Here is a 24,998-nt window from a genome sequence, read left to right on the forward strand (position 1 = left end):
CATCTTGAAAACGATTGCTACAGGATCCATTCTTGCACTTATTGTGGTGGCTAGAACAATCACATTCTGGATCCTTGCACTTATTGTGGTGGCAAGAACAATCATTCAGAGAAGTTTTGCAATGAGAAGAAGAAAAACATGACAAATTTGGTTGAAGAGAGAACTCCATCAACAAATGAAGAATCAAACTTTGTGGTAGAAGATAAAGACTATGCTTTTTGAGCACTTTATCTTTTAAACTTTATTTTTCATCACTTGGTCAATTTTTGAGGTTCTCTGCCTGGAGTAGTACTCCAAAAAGAATGTTATGTGTTTTGTCTTTTTTGTAAATCACCTCTGGTCACCATATGATGTAGGCCATGTGATATGTGTTTGGTCTATCCCATTGCAAGGAAGGGGTAGACTTTTTCTCCCTTCTCTGCATGTTCATAACTCCCTACATTTTCCACAAGGTCACATCCTTTCTCTGTTGCATCTACTTTTTCTTTCTTGTATTACTAATATTATTCAAAGAAGTAAATTTAAAAAATAAACACTAATATATAGAAAATAATAAATTAAAATAATTTAATTTCATTGAAATATTTTAGAAATAAAAATAATGAAATAAAATAATATCCTTGTGAAAAAGTTAGGAATAAAACAAAATGCAAATCATAAACTAATTGAAGAACCAGTGAATCATAAACTGAGTATTATGCCCAAAATGATGAACTAATTATGGAATTAGTGAATGATGTAAATAGAAATAATCTTCTCTCAAAAATTTTAATTAATTAATAAATAATAATAATAACATGTTTCAAAGAAAATGAGTTTCATATTAGGCACGAGGAGGCTTATTGCTCATAATTATTAATAGATAAAATGACAACTTTGACTGCATTCATGGTTGCATGAATGAAGTTATGAGGAGGTTCATTGCTTAGAATTATTAATAGATAAAATGAGAACATTGAAATTTTTCATGGTTACTTGTGCCTAATTGACATTCTTTAAGACTACCTAGTCTTTGCACAACATCATCACTCATAGCTAGAGTATGAGTTCTATAAAGTGACTCCCATGGTATACAATCTAATAATAAATAATCTTATTATTTTCTTTAATGGAATCATATTAGGAGAAAGAAGCATGATCTTATTTGCCTTTATGATCTTAAACATATCTAATCATTTGCTTATGTTGGATGAGGAATTCCTTTATCGTGATCTCAATTACCAAATTGATGAACTGAATTCCTTGGTGCGACATGGTTTCAATGGGGCATCCAAGTTTGCAATTGATATTCTCATACAACAACCTTGTTGTACCTCGGGTTATGTTATCCCCGCAAGGCTTTTGTTTCAACCCATTTGGTGACATAATTGATCACCACCATGATGTATTTGTTTCTTTCAATGGATGAATGAAATCAAATCCCTACTTTTGGAAGGGTTACCATGGATAGGTTGGCCATAATGGTATTTGATCTTGAAGGTGGGCCCCCTAACCCATTGGCATGCATCACATCTCTTGCAATATTTTGCAACATCTACATAGATGATACTCCACCATAGTCATGTACTTAGAATTTTCTAATTGTGACTTTAGTGGAAAAATAACCACCGACCACACCTCAATGTGCTTCATCCTTGATGACTTCTCTTTTATGTGGAAAGACACATTGTCAAAGGATAATATCTCCCCCTTTTCTATACAAGTAGCTGCCTATCATCGTGTACTTCTAGGATTTTGGTGCAATCCATTATTATTCATCTCTGTGCTTGCATCTTTAAGAAATGTTGCCATGGAGAGATATTGCATGATTTTGTTATGCTTATCTTCATACATTAACACAACAAAGAATCTTGCTTTTGAAAAACCACAATCTATCCCTCAGTGGCTTTCTTGTCCTTGGAATTATTCCATAACTTGGCATGGTTTGAGAATTCCATCAAGGTGAATTCAATGTGATGTTCTATAGAAGAATATCTCACTTTCAGAACATTACATAAGAATTAATGTTGGTGCCTTGGTATTGTTATATTCCAACATTTTTTTGAATCATAAGCCCAAGTTTGTAAGAGGTTGGGGAGGTCCCTTCATCAATGCTAAGGTGATTCCAATTAGTCATTTCTATGTAGATACATTGGAAGGAAATTTATCTTAACACACTAGTCAATGGATACCAGGTGAAAAAGTATCATACCTAATAGGGGGACCCATCCCAAAAAAAAAAAGAGAACCCATGATTATGTTAATGATGGAAGATGTTTTAGGTGATTGTTAAGCCATGCAAATGTGTAGAACAAGGGGTGTAGGAAGGCACTTACAATGCTTAATTATCTCTAAGTCGCGGTGATTCATACTTGCAAATGGTGAAATTTGTATGAGAAGGTTTGAAGACCTTGTAGGATGTTTCTCAAATTAATGATGCACCATGGATATTGGCACCGAAGGAACATCTAATGTTTCAAGGAAAAAAAAAGGGACCCCCATCAAAGGTCATCTTTTAACTACTGTCAAGGTGAGAGCCATCGCGGTGGTTGGCACAAATTTTGAATAATTCAAGGTAAAAGTACTGACCTGCATGGTAATGAACGATTAGAGGTGGTGGCATCTAAGATTCCCAGCCATGTCTGTGGTGGTAGCTAAGACCCACCGGGCTGGTAGTCATCCAAATAAATTTGTCACCTCTTGATGTCTTGTCATGTCTCCTTATATAAGAAGAGCAAATTGATGAGAGCTTTACAATAAAAAAATACAACAACATGAGCATTCATTGTATGCCAAAAGTAGAGAAAGGAGGTTTCTCAAATAACACAAATGAAAGAGGTCAATCTAATTCAAAGCTAGCACGTGAGAAAGCTTCAAATGGTGGTAATAGTAGGCCTGGGTAGTGATGAAAAGAAAGGGAATTGCAATGGTTGTGGAAAGCTTGGGCATTATGCCAATGAATTTTACAAAAAAAACTAGTGTAAAGGTAAAGATAAGAGTAAGCCCAACTATGCAAGGGAGAACTAGGAAAGTAGGAAACCTTGAAACCCAATGATAAACTTTTTAAGCTATTGATTTGGTGTCATGTACTGAATATAGGTGTGTGGGTTCAGCCACATGATATTAAATAATTATTGGTCACCTAGTTGAGAACTATTCATGATGGGGAGGACATTGAGTAATTGCAGATGAAACTCTGGCTGTCAAAGGTATTAGAGCATTATGAATAATAACACCCAATGTTGAGATCAAATCTATTAGCAATATATAATACAACATATAATCTATTGTTTATTAGATCTATTTACAGAGTTTAATGTATAAATATGGAGTTTTATAAAGAGAAGATCCTTTTTAAAGACTTTGAAAAAAGAGTCTAAGAATAATGTCAATGGTAACAGGGCTCTAAGTAGCACTCTATATGTTGAGAATAATGTAGTATGTACTAGCATCAATGACAGTGATCATGGAGGGCTTCGACATCATAGATTTGGACATATAAGCATTGAAATTACTTTTCATTGTGAAAGATCATAGTTTGATGAAGGTATTACTAATGTGAAAGATTTTGATACAATTTATGAAGGGCAATGAAAGGTAAATAGCACTGTATCAAGTTTTCCTCGAGATGGTGCAAGAAGAGAAATGGAAGTGCTTGAGCTTGTGCATGTTGATGTTTGTAAAAAAGGGGAGTGCACTAATTTCTCACATTCATCGATGATTTTAGCAAAGTAGCTCAAATTTAATTTTATTGAACAAATCTAAAGTGCTTACCAAGTTCAAGGAACGGAAGTAAGACAAACTAATAAGCGAGTGGAAACACTCAGATTTGATGATGGTGGCTCATAAAACTATAAAAGCTACTATAGAAGAAAAGGCATCTAGAGTCATATCTATGTTCACCATAGTCCTTAGCAAAGTGGAAGTTGTTGAGAAACCATTAGATAGTTGAAATGGCATGGTTTATGCTTCAAACAAAGAAGACTTCCAAGTCATGTTGGGCAGAGACATCTAATCAGTTAGTGTACATATTGAATGAATGTCCCACGGGCCACAAGGCATGAAATGGTTGGACATCTACATAAGTATCTATGAAAAGGGAAATTAAATTTTCACATTTTAGAGTTATTGTTTGCATGATACATGATCATTTTCATGATGAAAAATAAAGAAATGGAATACAAGTGTCAAACCCTTTATTGGATTTAATTAATATGCTAAAGCTTTACTAGTTGTACAATGAAGAAACCTAAAAAATAGAGATAATTCAAGATGTTAAGTTTGATGGAGTTATATGATGTACTATGGCACACCTACAATGATAATTAAGAAATCATGGTTGAGTACAAATTTCATGCCTCTCAGCCTAAAGGTTTAAAGGAGGACAAGTAGGAAACATTGAGGACTTAGAAAACTTTTAAAAAAAATGTGGGGAGCTAGATGGCTCTCACTAGCATTGAATGATATGAGTATAGATTATATGCCTAGATCTAGTGTGGGGAATGACATCAAAAGGTTCATAAAATAAAAAGAAAATAATTAAAAATTTACAAGATAACCTTACATTGATGGCACAAGTTCTAGAAACTTCAAAGGGGCTTTAAGGCAAAAGGAATGGATAGATGTAAGGGAGTGTAATCAAACCATGAAAAATGATACATGGATATAGTGGATTTGCGACAAGGAAGAAAACCCATCACTTGCATATGGATACAAGATGGTAAAGTTCAAGCCACACCGAGTACAAGGCTAAATTGGTTACAAAAGGGTGTTAGCCAATAAGAAGGCATTGATTATTGGGAGACATTTGCTCTTATTAATGAATGGACAATCATAAGGACTATAACTGCATTTGTCATCATTATGGGTGGAAACCACATCATACGCATATCAAGTCAACATACCTTTATGGTGTCCTAGAAGAGCGAGTCTACATGGCACAATTAGAAGGTCTCAAGAAAAAAGGAAAGATCATCTTGTTTATAAACTCAAGAAATCACTTTAAGGTCTTAAACAAGCACCAAGAGCTTGTATCCATGAATTGATGAACACCTTCAACAAAAAGCTCTTGTTAAAAGCGATGTGGATGGCATTACAAGCAATGAGGTCTTCAGCAGATGAAATCAACTATGACATGACATAATCATTTGACATGTCCGATTTCGTGTTGATGCATTATTTCTTGGCATAGAGGTGTAGCAAACGTGTGGAAGCATTCTCTTATCATAAATAATATACAATGAAACTTTTGAAAATGTTCAACATGCGAAATGGCAAACCCAGGGAGACTCCTATGGAAACCAATTCAAGATTGTTGCTTGAGTGAAATTGGTTATCTTGACATTGCATATGTAATCGGATTAGCAAGTCAATTTGTGCATGAACCAAGGATATCAGTTGAGAGCTATCAAGTGAATCTTGTGGTACGTTAAGGGTTTAATATGGTATTCATTGGAGGATAGTAAATACCAAGGATGGCAAAATCTTATTACATGGATATTCACATTTATATTTGGTCTTTTAATGTAGACTACAAACGTCAACAATGAGTTAGCATCTCTCTTTGGGCACATCAATGATTCTTGATGTAGTAATAGACAATCAATTGTGTTTTAAGTGGCCACGGAATCTAGATATAGGGTGCTTTACAATGGCTAAGTTTGTCTATTTATGATGGTTGTTGGAAAAGTCAGGTCCATGACCCTATAATCATTTCTTGCTATAAAAAGAAGTAAAAGAGCTATATGAGTGTCTCCAAGAATTTTGTGTATCATGCTTGAACAAAATACATGGACTCATTACCAAGTTGTTCAAGAACATACTTAGAAGGAGGCAACTGACGTGAGTTGAGAGGACTAGACTGCCAATATCTTCACAAATGCTCTAGGAAAAGACAAGTTTCAGTACTTTATATCTATGCTAGGCATGGTTCTATCCCAATTTAGCATTCAAAGGGAGTGTAAGAAATGAATGCTTGTTGGTTTGTAGGGTATGTGTGTACATCCTTATCTTATGGGTCTTAGTGCATTGGAGGAAATAGGACAGAAATGGGAGAAAGTGGTCCCATTCATATTCAGATGTATTTTGACCATATTCCCATTCGACCATGTACTAATTGTCAAAAGAACTAGGATGGTTTAGATGGGATGGGACGCATGACATCATTTCATGTGTTTAGGAGATGGGACAAGGATACATGTGTCATCATTCCATGCTTTCCAATTCCTAAAAAAGGGAATCCCATTTTGGTTCACAAGGCCTTGAGGCCATGGTCGAGGATGGAAGAAAAAGTGGCTATTTCCATCGTAAACTTATTCTAGATCACTTGGTCTAGGATGGGAGTGACGATGACAAAGGGTGTTTTTTTGGTAATAGAGATATAATTCCAAAATCATTTTATAAATGGCCACATGGTTGCCATATGATGTCCAAACTTTCCCTCCTTAAGAACTCTGAGCCATGTGATAGGGTCTCTCTCTCTCTCTCTCTCTCTCTCTCTCTCTCTCTCTCTCTCTGTGCCATTGTCTAGGATGGAAGAAACAGTGGATTTCCATCCTAAACCTGTCCAAGATCAATTGGTCTAGGATGGGAGTAATGATGATGAATAGATTTCCGTCCTAAACCATCCTGTTAAGGCCCTAAGTGTGTGCACATGCATAAGGTTAGTTTTTAATTTTTTTAAAATAATAAACACACCCACCCAACACTCACGCACCCGTGATCCTATCAAGGGGCACCCCGCCTTGGACCGGTAGGCAATGGGTCCACAGCTGTGGCACTCACACACACACCACAAACACACCCAACCACAAGCTAGGACTCCATGCCCCAACTACCAAGACTTGAACGTATGACCTGAGGGTCTCTCTCTTTCTCTCATTGGATGTAAGGGATCACTATTAGTTGACAGTCAGATCGTGAAGGATCTAGTGTGGACTTCCTTACAATTATCTCTTGCTAGAATATGGGAGAACCTTGGTCTTGTCTCTTGGGCATTTTCTTGATAGGTTCCTTCCTCTCAGCTACGAATCCATCTTCATCGTTCTGATCCAGTTCTCCCATCACTGTCCCTCCCTCAACATCCTTTACGATCCATCCCGCTCCGATTTATAACTTTGGGAGCAGAAGCGTAGAGCTCGTTTGAAAGAAGGAGGTGGGGAGTGATCTCAGTTTATTCTGCAAGATTTGGGCTTTTCACTAAACGGTACTGCCTGTCTGTTGCTAGCCGTTCCCGTGGATGTATGTAGCTTGCGTCGGGGGAACACACACTTCTGCCATGAACGCCTAGTTTATGAGCTGTTGTAGCATTTATAATTCGGTAATGTTTATCGTGATGCGGTCACATTCCATTGGATCTATGTTTCTCCCCTCTTTATAATTTACTTTAGAGCTCTTTTCTGCATGGACAACATATGTGGTGTCATTGCGTGCATTGTGGGTGGTTCTATAGGTTAAGGAAATGTTGGCATATGCAATCACTATCTAGTGGGTTAATGATAAAGTCTGCCAGGCTGATCTGGCTACAAATGCATAGTTTATTTGCATTTACTTGCAATACTTTTTGGGATAATGTGTGGGTAAGGTATGGTCTGGAGACTTGCAAGTGGACTTGTGCGAAGTCAAGACGGCATGCATTTTGCTGTGTCTGATGTTTACAGTGTGATAAGCAAGGCTTTTGTGAGGTCTGCTCCCTTTATGGATTTGAACAAACAACTGATACCACATCTCTCTCTCTCTCTCTCTCTCTCCCCCCTAGTGCAGACTGCAGTTTTGAATTCATGATAGTCAGCCACAAGGTAAAATCGAATGTATTCTCATACTAGGAGGTCACTGGGTGGGTTGGCGGGGTGGTTCTAAGTCTTAAAAACATGTAGGTGGGTGGGGTGGTTCTAAGTCTAAAAAACACGCAGTTTTATGCATACAGCATCTAAGTGTATAAGAGATGGAAAGGATAGATTTCAAGAAGGGGTAAAGATAGCTGAGAGCCAGATAAATTGAAAGGAAGTAGGGAGAGAGTAGGTAGAGTAGTTTTCACATAAAACAGATTATGCGATGAGTGGAAGGTGGACTCATATAGTTTCCTTGACTAAACCCTTTCAGCCCCCTCTATGCCCAAACAATTCCTAGCCAAATTAGCCCTAAACCCTAAATTCAAATCAAAATTTGTCTTTAAAATTTCAAACGACGATTGGGCTCTAGAGCTCCCTGCTGCAAAAAGAGCTTACTGCATCCTGCATGCGACCTGGTCAAAAGGAAAAGTGATACAGTTATGAATGCTGATCACTCGTAACAGGCTCCACTAAGAAGCTGCACAATCACCTAGACTTTGGATGCACTTCTTATATTTGCACATCCACTCTGTGCCTTGCTGTCAGTCCCCCTACATTGGAAGTTGTTCCGTATGGTCCCAAGGCAGCTTCAATGAGCTGTCTCTGCATTGCATCTTGCTGGCTTGAATGAGTGAAAACAACCGCATGTCATTCTGATCATGGCCGCTACATCTGGCTTAGTGCATTTCCTTTCTTCCAGAATTTTATAGGGATCTTGAGTTTGCACATGTGAGGCATTATAGGGCTTCAACCCTAGGATTTCTCCTCTCCTCCACAAGGCCTTTGAAACCAGCCCATGTGCAGGGTTTGTGTGATAAATGCCCTATCTTTCTTCGCCAAGTGTAGACATAGACTTCCCTGGTTTCCCCTTGATTGTCAACTTGTTTGTGAGAGGAATTTACCAAGAATAGGTCATGCAAAGGAGAGAGAAAATAGAAAGTAGGTCTATATAAACACAGTCCAATCAGGCTCAAAATGAATTAGTAGAGATCTATGTCACAGTAACATTACTGATTTTGATAGATGCCTAGCTGAGATCTTATCAATCTAGAACTATATGTAATGCCTATTCAAGTAACCCAATCACTTATCTATTCCTGCTATCACCCGTGTCTCCCTACGTTCTACGTTGTGTATGCATTCTCTAAACTCAAACATGGTATCAGAGCGATGTTCCAATTCTGGTCCTGATGTTGAAAACAAACAATCCCCCATGAACATTATCCTGTTCTCATCAACGTGGAATAACTCAAATGCAAGGCTTCATTGCCAATATAGAAAATAGATTGTCAATGATCTTTTAGCGAATCAAATGGCCTCTCTGTCAATGATTCATTGATCCTACTAGTTCGAAAAAATTGTTTGGCCACAAAACTTATACTGAGAGACAATGCTTCTCTAGCACAAACAGATGTTAGCCACTATGCAGGCTAGTTCGAGTGTGGCAGCAATCACCGCCACGACTTCGTTATGGACAAAAGTAACTCTGTTCACTTTCTCCACACCAAATTTTTTGAAGTATCATGATAAGTGCGACCACTCATCTATCCTTTAGTTTATTCATCAATTCATTGCTCGTTTTCCATTAGCGCAAATTCAAGATGAGCAAGACAAAGTCCACCTTAGCAGCCCCTCATCTCACTGGTGAGGTGGTTACCTAGTGGCTACATTGGGCTAGTAAGCATACTGACCCAACAACTTATAAGACGAATTTCCTTTGGGCAACGTTTGTTACTGATCTCAATTCTTGTTTTCTACCGCCGCAGTATATGCTTAACCTAGAGGATGAGTTTTTTGGACTCTCCCAAAATGGGTTGCTTGTGTTGTCTTACAGAACAAGGTCATCACACTGGCGCAGCAATTGGGCGTGTCTGAGAGCGATAAGTTGAAGCAATTCATGAGGGGATTCGACACGAACATTCGTTTTCCTGTCCGGAACTTCGACTCGTCCGACTACGAGTGGGTGTTGACTCTCGTCCAGAATTAAGAAATGATGCTGAACGGGGGAGAGCCCAAGTAGGTCCAGAAGGATTTCAATGCGCAATCAAATAATCCAGCGGGTAAGGATCTTAGAAGAAGGACAACCAGTACCAAAAGAAAGATGGCCAGTCTTCTGGTTAGAGTTCAAGCCCAAGATGACTCTAGATGAGAAGGCTAAAGTGGGCATTACGAGAGGCTATTTACAGCTTGACAAACAGAAGCGGTACCACCAAGAACTTTGTTGTTTTCATTGCCACCACATTGCTGGGCATAGCAAGAAGGATTGTCCTAAGTGGCTTGCCGAAAAGCTACGAAAGCGCCCACTTCTACCATCGCCATTGCATTGGCTCTTCCAGCCCCGCGACAAGCCTTGGCTACAAATGTAGTCTTTCTTGCTTTGAACGCCGTTCCCTTGGTAGTCTTTCAAGGTAAGGAGGGAGACCTCTCAACTAAAAGAACACTCTTATTCGAGGGTATGACATAGCTAAAGGACACAGAAAGTTCAGAAGATGCCATCTCTCCTCAGCTTACCAAGACAATGGGGTGTACTTTGGTGCCTCATGAGCTTGCAGTGGATGGGTTCACACTCAGCTTGCACACACACATCATGCATAAGGCCATCTAATTTACTTTTTTTGTTAAGAAGGCTGTTTTTACGCGGGGCTTTATACTGACACTTTTGATGGGGTGCAACATGATCCTTGGGATTCAGTGGTTTCGTGAGCATGTACTGACGCCTGATTGGCGGCAGGATACTAGAAATCCATGGAAAGGATCTTGATAGTATGAAGGCACAGTATGCGGATCCTGCAGAGTTTGGCACCTAGTTCCAGTTCGCCACGACTCTTGCTCTAAGGACGGTTGGCTTTTCTATAAGAAAAGGTTATGTGTACTCAAAGGCAAATGGTAGTTACTTCTTCATGATGCCCATGACGCCCTTATCGGTGGTCGTAGAGGTATTAATGGTACTTTGGAGAAGTTAGAGCGCTATTTCTATTGGCCAAAGATGCGGAAGGACGTATCTGGCTATGTTCAGAATTGTCAGATATGTCAAAAAGTCAAGGCTTCCCACAAGAAGGCGGCTGGTTTACTTATGCCGTTGCCAATACCAGACGGTCCTTTCCAAGACATAAGCATGTTCTTCGTGGGACCACTTTCAGTACGCGTAACACTCAATGTCTTACTATTTTGTTGCTTCAGTAAATATTGTATGCTATCCCTGTAAGCAGACGGCCAACGTTGAAGACATAGCTCCTTTGTTCATAAAGTATTGGTATCCCATTGGAGGGTTGCCAAGGACCATCACATCCGACAGGGTTCTAAATTCACGCTTCATTTTGGGCGAGCCTTGTTTGATAATTTTGGTACTAAGCTGCATATGTGCAACTCGTTCCATCCGCAATTGAATGGAGGGACGAAAAAGTATAATGGTATGGCGTTTGATATTTTAAAATCATATTGTCATGATGCTCTAGGAAAGTGGGAGCAGTTTCTTCCGCTTGTGCAAGCCATTTGATTAATACCTATTCTTCAAGCATGTGAAGAACTAGCCTTCTCAAGAATGCAAATGTGTGCAATGCATGCAGAATTTGAATGTCGATTGGCCCTCCAATGGGGAAGAGCGCCCTTGTGAGAGTACTTGTTTCTATTTCGACCTACATGCAAGGTGTGGGAGAGATGGCGGATGAATGCAAGGTGAAAGAGAGAATGCTATGTGAATTTCACAATGAAGGGTGATATCCTTTCATTAATGTCCCTTGCGATCACTCAAGTTCCATCTTCCCATTTACACCTACCCTTATCCTAATGACCCATGCATCGACCATTCAATGCAACTTAATGCACCATTCCCTTCCTATTGCCCCTAGGACCTAGACACGTGTGTGCATATCTTTATTAATAAAAGAAGTATCACATGTCCAAATTTGATGCCGTCTGAAGCAGCGGCTCCAGCTCTACTAGTCCTATCTACTCAGATGATCCACTGCCATAACAAATCAGTCGGTTTCCATCATAAATACATATAATTGTTACACCATTGGCGTATAATATATAATAATGTTTTAATGTCTACTAATCATGCATTAGTGATTTGTCTTGTCATGACACTCTTGCTTGAATGGGCAGAAGTCCTCTTCTGGACCCTCTCTTGTCTCTTTCTCTTGCGTACGCTTTTCTCTTTTACTTTTGCATTTGCATGTCCTCTTCATATTTTGCAAATAGTCTTCTCTTGGTAGTATACGAACTCTTCTGAATCATAACTTAAATCCCATCTTTAAGTTCTGGTTCCTCTTGATGCTGAATATTCAAAATGTAGAAGTACCACTATAGTGCCTCTTTAGTATCTCTTCATGCTCAGAATCCTCTTTTGAATACGAAGCTGCTGAAATCTCTTCATAGTAACCTGCTCAATAAGCTGAACCATATTCTCATCAAACTCTTGAGTATTCAAAAGATGTTCTCTCACCCAAATGTGTTATTGAACTAGGTAGACCTTGGCCATAGTTGATCTGCGATGGAGAACTACTTAGTCTAGAAACTATAGACCTTCAATCTCTTTTTCCAAACTCTTCAATTTCAGCCCTATTCATCCTATCAGATGCTCTACATGGAGGAGAAAATTTTTTATTCTCTATCCATACTCTACAATGAATATATCTACTCTCTATTCAGTTTACACATCCATACACCAGTGTTGGCTGAATGGATAACATTTACTCTTGGTTCTATGTTCATCGTAGAGTCTTGGGATGAGGAGGTAGAAGCCTCACCCTCCTGCTTGGATGCTTTGGCTTTCCCTTTTACAGAATTGGTTTTGGCAATTTTGGCTAATAGAGTAGGACATTTATGCCATGGATGCCTTGGCTTATGTTTCTTACATCCGAAACATTTACCCTCCTTAATTAGCTTTTTCTTCTCATCGTTAGTCATGGAAGGAAATGGTATCCATCTAGGACGCGATTGACTTTTAACATTTTGTACAATAGCTTTCTCCTTTCCTTTGTTGAAGGGTTTACGAGGATTCAGTTTCCTCTCATCAATCTCAACCAATTTAGTGAGGTTTTTCAAGGTGGTTGGGTTGAACATTTCAACCTCATATCTCACTATCGGGGTTAGGGCTGCTAAATACTTCTTCCTTCTATCATCCTCACTCTTCTCAGGTAACTCTAAAGAGAATTTTTAGAACCTAGCTGTAAATTCAGCATTACTCTCGTTATCAAATTCCCTGAACCTTTCCTAGCGGAAGGTCAATTCTTCTTCATGCCTTGGAGGCATGAAAGTGGTCTTAGACTGCTCTACAAACTTGGATCATTGTAGAATAGGATCTTTCCCCGTTTGTAATAAGGACCAGCACATTAAAGAAGGATACTATTGAAGAATAGGATCTTTCCTCGTTTGTAATGAGGACCACCACATTAAAGCATCCTTCTGTAGATGTAGTGTGGCAAGAGCAAGCTTGTCGTGGCTGGTCTTATCTTGATGGGCAAAATATAGCTCAAAATGGCGAATCCAATTGAGGAATTTATCCACCTCTCTTGCTCCATCATACTTTGGGAACTCTATTCTCTCTCGAGGTTGAAATTTGGCTCTCTTCAAGGGGGTACTTAAATCTTCATCCCCAAAATTCAGCACTCTCTTAGTCCCAAATTTGGTCATAATGGACTGTTCAATCATATGGCTAAGCTGAGAAACCAGCTTATCAACGGGAGAATCCTCTCTCCCTCTTGCACTTGGATTATAATCCATGTGTACGGGATTTTGAGTTGAAGGCATAAACTCAGTGCCTTGCTCTTGGATGGACTCGTTTCTTCCTTCATTTCTGAAAGAAAACTCCCTATCAAGAGATTCTTGAAGGAGAGATGAAGGTAATTCTATACGTGGGTTATCATACTCAATATGTGTGTAACTCTCATCTACATTATCCTCTTCAGGAGGAGGTGATGGTGTTCTCTCCTATCTCCTTCTGGTAGTGGAGGAAAAAGGACAAGTTCATTATTAAATATCCCTTCTCCTTCCATTCTTTCCTTTTAGTAATACAAGAGAGAAAATGACTCGCTGTAATTTTAGAAAAGGGGTTTATTTTACAGCAAAAGTCAAGTGTTGTAGAATTGGTGGTACTTATCCGACTCCCGCTTTGCTTGTGTCGAAAAACTACTTCAAACGACCTCTTCTTCCTTCTCTTTTAGCCTTTCTTCCTTGCTTTTATGCTGTAAACTGGTACACACCATTTGGGCTATTTGTTTTGAGTGGATTGGAGCTCTAGATACCGTTATAGGGGGTACTTGGTGGGTGGATCACCCCCTTAAAATCTTGTTTCAATCCGACTTTCCGTTGGGGAGATCGGGGGGGGGGGAGGGGGGTTCTCTTTTCCCCACAGTTTGAGCCCTTGTCCAAGGAGAGTCAGGCACAAGCTACATAGGTCAGTCTCTCAGCCTTAGGTCAAGTCAGAAGATCAGTCCTTGTTCACTAGTACCCACTGGAGAACAGTAGGTTATTGTTTCCATCTTAGGATTCTAGGTCAGTCTAGGTCTCAATCTAGGATAGGACCTATTCTGGGCCCCCTCAAGGTTGGGACAATGAAGAGGAATGGGCTGGGGAAGGGCTGCTTTTTTAGGCTGCCCCTGCACCCCTCCCTACGTAGGATTTTATGGGGCAAAGGGCTTTCAAAGCCAGCCCAAACCAGCCGACTGAAAGTTGGCCAGTTTGGGGCTGGTTGGCTCAGCCCCAGCCCCCTATATAAAGGGGGGCTCTAGGCCTCTTTCCTCACTCAGCCTACCAGCCTTCAGACACTCCGACAGCTCCTCTCCAGCCCCCTTTTGCAGCCCTGAACACTGCCAAAGTTAGCCCTGATCAGCCTCAGCTCTTGGCCCTCAGTTCAGCCTTCCCGGAAGGTGTCTATGCAGCACAACAGTCAGGGATTTGGAGCAGTAAACGGAGTTAGGTTTGGGTACTGTTTCAGAAGCTCTTTGAAGTTCTCTTTTGTAGTTTGCACAGCTCTATATCTCAGTCATATCTCAGCTCTCTCTTAGATTCTATTACTCCTAGCTTTCACTCTCACTCACGTAGTAACCCTGCATACTGGTGGACAGCACAAGCCTCTTCCTTTCATTGCAGAAGTGCCCTACATCGTCAGTGTGGACAACATCAAGGACTCGGTATTTGTTGGAGTTACCTCTCAGGTGATTGGGTCTGCAATACATGTGCACAGTGTACTCTTCAGAAGCGCGTTTCCGTGCTCTCTCGAAGAGTGTTATTTTGATCTTTCAATTCTCCAAGTATTAAAGCAAAATTCTCCCCTGAGCGCCCTCAGTGGGTACAGGGGCGCAATCGGTTGTCGTCTCTATTCTCTCTCTACCCTCATCTTTGTGGATAAGATAACCGTTGCATGTTACAACTTTGTACCATGGTGTCTAGAAATATGGATCCATATGGTACTAGTTGCGCATCTCTTCTATAGAAGACTCTTGTACTATGGAAATAGAGGTGACCATTCCTCGTCTGCTAAGAGCATCTGCCACAACATTCTCTGATCTTGGCTGATACTCCATCATGTTGCCAAATTGCTGAAAAGTCTGGCTCCATCCGGTCTGGCGTTTAGACCACTGAGTGGGAGGCATGGTTTGAAGCCACCGCAAGATGTGATGATCTATGTGAACTGTGAAATGCTGACTATATAAAAAATGTTTTCATGTCTTGAGGGCATGGATGATTGCAAATAACAACTTGTCATAGACTGAGTATCTGGTCTCTGTCAGAATCAACTTGCGTCTCTCAAATGGGTGACCATTCTGCTCTAGACCTTCTCCTATGGCATAATCATTGGCATCGGTCCGTACATTGAAGGGTTGTTCCCATTGTGCCAAAGCTAGGCACGGAGCTGTGGTGACTGTCTCCTTCAGCTGGTGGAAGGCCGAAAGAGTTGCTGGAGTAAAGGTGATAGGTTACTTTTTCGCTTTTACTCCCCGTAAAAGGTCAGTGATGGGAAATGCAATTTTTTGCCAAGTACTTGATATGCTTCCTATATGCCTGGCAAATGCCCATTAACATTCTAACCTCCCCAGGTGTGGTAGGCACCTCCCACTCTGCTATATCCTTCACCTTAGCTGGGTCTAGGCGAACACTTGCCAGAGTGATGATGTACCCCAAATAATGTACCTCTTTCAAGAAAAAGCTGATTTTCTTGGCATTGATGTACAACTGGTTGTTCTTTAGAAGTTGAAGATCCTGCTGAACGTGCTTCATATGTTGCGATGGATCCTTTGAGAAAATCAGATTATTGTTGAGAAACACAAAGAGTACAGATTTAATGTTTGAAGATCCGGAGCATCATATGGTTTAAGGACGTGGGTGCCCTTGTGAAATTGGAGGGCATCACCATGAACTCATGTTGGGCTTTCACTATGATGAAGGCCGTCTTCTGGATATCCACCGATTCGTGAATCTAGATGTGAAGGTACCCGCTCTTTAAAGAACATCTTGGCTTCGTTAAGGCACTCCAAGATGTAGTCGATCCTCGACATGGGAAACGTGCTCTTGATGGTCAGCTTGTTCAGTGCATGGTAATCCACACACATCCGAGCTGAGTTGTCCTTCTAGACGAAAAGGATCGAAGCTGCATATGGTGAATTATTGGGGCATATGAAGCCACTGCGTAACAACTGGTCTAATTGCTAGCTATTTGCCCATCCTCCTATCTTCAGAGTGGTTGCCGAGGCCACCTTGTTGCTCTCCGCTTGTTGTCCCATTCAAGCCGATGATTTTTGAGGGCGTGAGAGTCAACTTGGTTCGCTGAGCGGCTTTGGTAGAAATGATGTCCTCGGAACTCTTTGAATTTGCGAGAATAAGAACTTTCTAGCCGTAGAACTGGAACATAGTGGGAAACTATTGAGAGTCCCCCTCTATGGATCTTCGATCTTCTCTATAACCATTGAGGAGGTCTTGGTTGGAGTCAAAGCTATAGAAGAACCATTTGATGTGGCTCCATCTGCCTGAAGCTTCTTAAAACGTGGGCAATCTTGCTCTTTGTGCCCCTGCTCATGGCAAAAGAAGCATCGGTTTTCTTTGGCATAGGTATCTCGGGTTGCTGCGTCCAAGTACCCTCCATAGCCATTGCTGTCTTTCACCATGCAATTTTTCTTTTGTTGCCATGTGCCGGATTTCTTCCCTCCATCAAGAGCGGTGAAATCCATGGGCTTCTTACCGTTGACTTGTTTGGGTCCTTGACCCTTGTGCATGACTTGTGTAAGCTCATATGCACACTCATGGTCCCGTGGTGGAAAACTATGGACGTACCACTAGATGTTTGAATGCAGCCCATGAAGGAATTTGCTCAGCTTTTGATTGTCCTCTAGCTGCGACTGTAGAAATACCTACGTGAATTTGTTGGCATAATGATTCACTGACTCAGTGTCCCCCTGGCATAGCTTGTAGAACTAACTCTGGAGCCCGTCTGGTGTGGCAAGAACTGTGATCGGAGATCTTTCACGAATTTCGTCCAGCTGCAAAGAGGTGTCTCCTCATCTGCATCATATTGGTCCTTTTGCCACTTGAGCCATTAGGTGACCGCCTCGCCTGTAAGGTGTATGGATGCTAGTATGCACCGCTCGTTGTCATTCGTAGTAGGCATCACTACAAAATAACTTTCGAACTGATCGAGCCATGAAGTCAACACTAAGGGTCCTTGCTTACCATTATACCATGCTACGTTGAGCTTACTCGGAAAGGAAGGCCTAACTGGAGGTGAAAGTCTCTCCTTTGCCCCCCCCCCCCCCCCCGCCCCCCCCGCGCTAGTTAGAGTAGAGAAATGAGGAGCTGCCAGTCCCGTTCTTCCTTCTCTCCTCGAGTGGTACACTTCTGGTCTTCCTTTTCTTCTCAAGTGGTTGTTCTCTAAGCTCCCTAGCCTTCTGGGCCTCGTGGTCCTGAAGTTCCTTGGCTTCTTTGAGCCTCTCGATCTCGTTCTTCTTTTGCCTCCCGAGCTGCCCTATCGCGCTCTTTGGCAGCTTGCGCATGATCTTCCGGCATTTCCTGAAGTTGGGTCATGCGGGTGAAGAGAGCCTTGGACTGCTGTTGCTGCATTTGCATCTGCATCATAGCCTGCAACATTGCTGTCATGGCAGACATGGAAGTACCTGCAGGATTCTGTGGTCGTGGGGGGTTAGAACCTGATCCCTCCTCCCCTCCTATTTTGGACTGCTCAGTGGCGCTCATGGTGTCCTTACCGGATCTTGTCTGGGTCATAAACGGTGGGAGCTGTACCTAAACGGACCCTCCCTATTGCAAGAAAGAAAACTGAATCTTTGATACCAATGTTGCGGGAGATAGACTGGCTCACTCTCTCGTGCTCAACACTAACTGAACTGATAGAACTGATGCACTCAATACACAAGTGATGTTGTGGATGTGAGAGAATCAGAGGGAGAGAATATAGCGGGTGTCCGAAGAGGAAATATATAACTGAATGTATGAATGCCCAATGGGCTGAATACAAGTGTATGAAGGGATGAAACCCTCACTACAAACTGTAATGGAAATCCCTGTAAATCCAAGCCTACCCTGCTGGTCTGCTGTGGGGAATCCTGACTGCTGAGGTGAGCACTGAAGGCCCAGAAGTGGATGAGAAATGAGGGACCAAGGGGCTGCCTTTTATAGGCCCCCTTGGGCCTAGAAACTGGCCGGACTCTTCAGTCTGCTGCACTGACTGGCTGACAAGCTGACCGGCCTGCTGGAGGCTGCATTGACCTGTACTTTGCTGATGTGGAAGTCGGTGCTGACTGTTGACATCAGTGCTGATGTCATCGCTGGCACTTGGCAGCTCCTGCGCTGCCTGCAACTGCTGACCTGTCTACTGCCTGCATGGCAGACTGCTGATGTGGTTGCCTGTGTGGCAATGGCTGTGCTGGCTGCCTGCGTGGTAGTCCAGCATGGCCACGGGCTTGGGGTTGCCCATGACACCAAATCTCAAAAGAATTGGGCATGGTTTTCCCACATTTTCCCATGATGTTCACACAGAAACAGAACTAACCCTAACTTTGGCTAACTCTTGAGGCTAATTACACATTCCTAGACTAGTCCTCATCAAGCCCTAGAGCAGACATGAGTAATTCAGACAGGAAGTACTTGCCTCGACTAGAGCATTTCCATTTAGAAGCAGGGTGTACAATGCTGAAGTGAACAGGAGTTAGAGTTGAAGAGTGAGTGAGGTGCTGGACTCACAACAGTACCTGTGAGGGGCTACACAAGGACAGTCCAGGTTAATTCCTTATTGAATTTCAGCTTGAGCCAAGAGCTCAGCTTTATAAATCCAATTTGTTATTATAACAGCGTTTTGATCATAAGCTCAGTACAAATGAGGTAGTGAGGCCTTTTATGATAATACCCCCACAATTGCCATGTGGCAACTCCAAAACAGTCTAGGGTACATTGTACTAACTACAAAGCCATTCAAACAGATAACTAAACTAATCCCTTTGTAACATCTCCCCTGAGAATGTTGTAGGCTGCATTGGTCAGCCATGCAGGCTGCTGCTGCTCCACGTACTGCCTGTGCTGCAACTACAACGTACTGCCTGTGCTGCACCAATTTACAGGACGATGCTTATGTGTGGCTGCTGCTGCTGCACCATCAAGCCTGGCTGGGAGCTGTCTATTGCTCCTGACCAGCCCCAACTTACCCATCCTGCATGCTATGCAATGTCTTGTAGAGGATGCATGTAAATGAAGGGTGCTAATAAGAAACATGTAGCACTATTTGACCAACCTTTTGTTGGCTTCTATATCTTTCATTCAAGGGGTATTGCCTAGAGCAAGATCCGCATGGTTTTTAACAGTGTAGTCCGATATGTTTTTCTGATTTCTCTCTTTGAAGATATGGTAAAATTTTGTTGGTTTATGGGCTGTTTACTATTGTATTGCACACTAATGTGCTATTATTTTGAACAGATATTGCTGTTGACTTTGCAAGGATGGCACAGGTGTGTTTCTATACTAGCTTACAATAGTAATTCTTTGATCTAAGAGAGAGTGCCACGACTTCACAATTCTTATTCCAATTGCAACCAGAGTATAGAGTGGTTTGATCATTGTTTATAGATGATTTATTTGCCCCTAAATGATTTAAAAAAAATATTATCCATGTATATACTTCAAATTCACTTGGAGGAAGGAATTTGTTTTTGCAATTCTTGTGTACAAGATTTTCAAAAGAACCCGAATGGTATATGTCTGTGTGTGACGAGCGACGACGCCATCAAGAAGAACGACGTGCCATTAATCTATTGATTTTTGGTGAAGCAAGCAGCAGTGTTTCCTCATTATTATGGGTGTCCCATCCCTCGACGTGTCTCCAATCTTACTCGGACCTCACCGCACTCGATGTTCCCATCATCACTCACTTTCCCCCCTTTTGCTACTTGTGCTTTCTTTGTAATAGTACTTTCCCTTTCTTCTGCTGCTTATTCATGTGATTTGGTAGCTTGTATGTTGATTTGTGCTGTTATTCCTCTGTGAGGGATAATGGTGTCCAATCCTCAAGGATTTATGGTTATCTTATTCTTGCTTCCATGTTCTGATTTTATTCCTGCCAGAAGGATTTCTACTCTTATAATTTGTTTGAGCATAAAAGTTCTGTATTATGTGAAAGGGCTCTCTTTTTCATATGATAGCCTGGAGCATTTACATTGTGATCTATTGGGAGTTATATTTCAGGTGCGCTTGACAACTCCCCAAAACAGAACCTCAAAGTACTTGAAGCTGTATGTCCTCAAGGTCTTTTTCTCAAACAAGTACATCACAGCACAAGTATTCCACACCCCCACATGTACAGTCGCAGCAGCTGCTTGTTCACAGGAGAGGGAACTGAGAAAGAGCATGGAAACACATGCTGATTGTGCAGCAGCAGCAAAAATTGGCGAGATTTTGGCCAACAGGTTGAAGACGAGGGAAATACCAGCCATACATTTTTACTATACCAAGGAGCAGAGATATCATGGAAAACTCAAGGCCTTGATTGACAGTGTCAGGGAGAACGGGGTCAAATTTGTTGGCTGATCAGGAGTTAACTGGGCTATAATCAACTGATTTAAATTCCATCAGAGCATAAACTTGCTTGGGGTCACAAGCTTGAGGCGATTCTGCATGCATGAAACTCCGTGGAAGTAGTGACAAGATTCCCTGCTTAGATAGAATATCAACTGAATATTGGAAGCATTGAAGTTTTCACTTTCCTATTGGGCTGCTTGCTTGCTTGTATTTGTGCATGAACTGTGTGGAGGAAGTAATGAGATCCCCTGCTCAAATACAGTATTAACAGAACATCGGAAGCTTCAAAGTTTTCGCTTTCCTACTGCTTGCCTGTTTGTATTGCCTCAAGCTCATTTTACGGAAATGTAGAAGGCCATGAAACTATTTTTGAATACTTTTGTAAGGTTGTCATCTGAATCTGGGCTTGAACATGAAAATGACAGATTCAAATATTAGATGTATTGCTGAGGGAAACAAGAGCAGGGGATTCGACTTTAGAAAGAAAGAGAATCGGAGAAGGATATCAAAAAATTTTCAGGTGGTGTTATTGGTGTTGAGTGCTGGTAATGCGAGAAGGACAAACTTGAATTCTTGCGAGATTCATTGCTGTATTGTGAGTTTTTGTGGGAACATTTATTGGAAACTTAAATAATGATTAGCTTGGTAGACGACAAGCATTCTGATTATGCAGATACTGTATTCTTGAGGCTAGACAATTAGTAAGCACATATATTTTCCTAAAAATTTGTTGTGAACTTTTGTGCAACATTGTTGAATTCAAATATTATGCGATTGGAGAAGTCAGTTGAAATCTTAAGTATGATTAGAGATTGCAAGCATTCTCATCTTTCAATGCCTATCTAGAAATTTTGTGAATCATTGTTAAATTATAATGGCAAAAGTGTATTCTTGAAGTGGTCACTAGAATATTATGTATTTTCTTGATCTATTGTAAGTTTTTGTGCAACAATATTGTGAAAATAAATTACACAGTTGGGATATTGCAAACTATGTACGCTTGGATTTTAGTGAAGTTGTTTTTAAAGAGTTGATATGAATCTATAAGGTGAAAAGTTGTAGTTGCAAGCACACTGTCATTGATATTTTCTATTTATCTATAATATTTGAAAAAGAATGTGTATTGAAATATACACGCAACGTTGAAAATTTGAGGATCACCTTGCTTGAAAATTAATTGTTCAATAGTATTGTGATCTTACACAATAACTATGAAAAACTAGGTCAATTACAAAAGTGGAGATCACACTATCATTACACAAATCTCCCAACCCTAAGCCTTGTTCTTGACATTGCTTCCTCTTGCATATTTCACCCAGATTTTCCAAAAGAGTTTGCCAATTTTGTTGGAAGCCTAAAGCATTGTTTACAAGTCCAACAAATGGAGATTTCAACAAATTCAAGAAAAGAGCACTCCTCTTTTTGAAACACCTTTTGAGTCTCTTGAGCTCTCTCAATGGCATGGTGTCTTATGTGACAAAAGGCTTTTGTTGGTAGAAGAGATCAATCTAAATGTTCGCAATGTGGTGCTTGAAGGGAGGATATTCAACAAATTTGGTACTTACTTGGTGCTAGGAATCCTGAAACTTACTGTATTGATGGATAGGAATTGGAATTGTCATTTTGCCCATTGATGAAATTCATTGTATGGAGTGTGTGAGAAGCCTAAGTATAGGAGGCTATTTGAATTGTAAATGCTCAAATTGCAAATGATCATGGAACATGTAAGTAAGCATTCTCATCTTTCAATGCCTATCTAGAAATTTTTTGAATCATTGTTGACTAAAAGTATAATGGCAATAGTGTATTCTTGAAGTGGTCAATAGAATATTATGTATTTTCTTGATCTATTGTTGATTAAAAGTATAATGGCAATAGTGTATTCTTAAAGTGGTCATTAGAATATTATGTAATTTCTTGATCTATTGTAAAATTTTGTGCAACAGTATTGTGAAAATAAATTACGCAGTTGGGATATTACAAGCTGTGTACGCTTGGGTTTTAGTGAATTTGTTTTTAAAGAGTCGATATGAATCTAGAAGTTGAGAAGTTGTAGTTGCAAGCACTTTGCCATTGATATTTTCTATTTATCTATAATACTTGAAAAAGAATGTGTATTGAAATATACAAGCAACGTTGAAAATTTAACGTTGCTTGAAATTAATTGTTCAATAGTATTGTGATCTTACATAATAACTATGAACAACAATGCCAAATTACAAAGTTGGAAATCACACCTATCATTATACAAAGCTCCCAACCCCAAGCCTTGTTCTTGACGTTGCTTCCTCTTGGATATTTCACCTGGGTTTTCAAAAAGAGTTTGCCTATTTTGTTGGAAGCCTAAGGCATTGTTTACAAGTCCAACAAATGGAGATTTCAACTATACTAATAGGATTATGCACTTGTGGAGTTGGCTGCCTCAATGCATCAACCTGAATATTTTGCCCTAATCAAGCCTTATATGCTCCATACCCAAAACAATGGATGGCTGTACCAAAAAAAATTTCAGCAAATGCTTTCTCTACCCAAGCTGCCCAGGGACTCCTTTGGATGATTTAATGAGGGTCCTGGCAACGGAACCACTCTACCGGCCTTTGACCGACAAAGGGCAGTGTAATTGACTCTATTATGTCACAAATATGAAATACAGCCAACTTGAACCATTGCCATTGCCCACAAACAAAGCACTCCTCTTTTTGAAACACTTTTGAGTCTCTTGAGCTCTCTCAATGGCATAGTGTCTTACAAATATATATACAATCGTCAAAAAAGACCGACAGACTTCCAACTGAAGTTCTGATAATTAACAGTGCCATAACAAAAACCTTCCGTTCAGCTGAAAACCCAGTCGTAAAAACAGAGATAGAAACAGAGAACAATGAACTAGGCCGTCTCTTGCCGCTCTTCCTCGGGCGCCTGGTGTGCAACAGTTGACCCGTGGGCACGTGGTAAGAAAAGAACAGGCTCAGGAACCTTGACCGTCGACGTTGCCTGGACGTGGGAAAGTACCATCTATGGGGTGGTGGTCGTGTGGGGAACTCTTCTTTTCCAGCCTGTTTTTGCAACTGGGCTAGCAGAGCAGTCTCTTTCTTCGCGAAATGTTCATCCTTTTTGCAGCACTCCTAAATTTGTTGCTGCAGTCGTGATATCTTTTTAAGATTTGCACCTCTTTCCTGTGTTTAAACATACATTCATTACAATTTCATTAGTACAAATAGAGACGTTACCAAAAACCTTAGCGCATCTCTGAGCCCATAGAGACCAAAGAATGGAGCTGCGCATAGCGTTTCAGTTTTTCAGGGACCTGGTTGGAATGTCGCCCAACAGAAGGAAAGCATAATTGATCGAGAAAAAGCCAAACTGTTTGTGCACAATGTCCCATACTTCTCTAGAAAATCTGCACTTTAGAAATAGGTGGGGGATATCTTCCTGCGCTCTATTACATCTTTGGCAATAGCCATCTCCTTGTCTTATTATTAGTGCTCTTTTGGCTGTCCAGACTCCTTTGTGCATAATGAGCCATAAGAGGCATGCCTCTTTCTCTGGAAGTTCCCTGTCCCACATTCTTTCGAATCCATATTAATATAAACCCACATTTTCAAAAAAAAAAAAAGATGTTCAGAAATATGTGGAAGAAGGCTTGTTTCCTCAAGGGTTAACTCCACAACAAAATCGAATATTGGTAAGGAAGGCTTTCCCCCTATATTGTTGCTGATGACATTCTTTATAAATTGGGAAAAGATAAGGTGCTCCGTCGGGTGGTCCATCCCACAGAAACTAGGAGAATCCTAGAAATGTGTCATGAACGCTCTGATCATTTTGCTTTAGCAAGCACAACTAAGAGAATTCTTAATGATGCAGGTTACTTTTTGCCATGCCTCCATAAGGATGTATATGAATGGTGTCAATGTTGTGCAATATGCCAAAAGTTTAAAAGGCGACAGTTGATCCTTGGGCCCTTAAAGCCTATTCTAGCATATGGACCTTTTGAGAGGTGGGGGTTGGTTGTGGGACCAATACTTTGCTCATCTTAGGGCAAGCATTATTTATTGGTGGCCACAGATTATGTGACTTGGTGGGCAGAGGCCAAGGTTATAGTCAACAATAAGGCAAGCATAGTCGGAAAACTTCTCTTTGACCAAATTTGTTCACGCTTTGAATGTAATGGGT

General features: G+C 40.7%; 1 protein-coding gene across 2 annotated transcripts; it reads left to right on the plus strand.

The window, feature by feature from the left end:
- The first annotated feature begins 6,937 nt into the window (after nucleotides 1-6,937).
- LOC147903461 (uncharacterized) lies at nucleotides 6,938-21,498 on the plus strand. Of its 2 annotated transcripts, none has more exons than XM_087372728.1 (3): nucleotides 6,938-7,183; nucleotides 19,728-19,759; nucleotides 20,493-21,498. In XM_087372728.1, the coding sequence occupies exons 2-3, from the start codon at nucleotides 19,751-19,753 to the stop codon at nucleotides 20,832-20,834; spliced, it is 351 nt and encodes a 116-aa protein (XP_087228854.1). In that variant the 5' UTR covers nucleotides 6,938-7,183; nucleotides 19,728-19,750; the 3' UTR covers nucleotides 20,835-21,498. The 2 variants fall into 2 exon arrangements, with proteins under 2 accessions (XP_087228854.1, XP_087228853.1); XM_087372727.1 differs by having other exon boundaries at nucleotides 6,938-7,132; nucleotides 20,493-21,497.
- Nucleotides 21,499-24,998: the final 3,500 nt, after the last annotated feature.

This window comes from Dipteris shenzhenensis, chromosome 3 (assembly GCF_047967505.1).
Source record: "Dipteris shenzhenensis isolate YYH24624 ecotype China chromosome 3, Dip_SZ_1.0, whole genome shotgun sequence".
NCBI classification, from domain to species: domain Eukaryota; kingdom Viridiplantae; phylum Streptophyta; class Polypodiopsida; order Gleicheniales; family Dipteridaceae; genus Dipteris; species Dipteris shenzhenensis.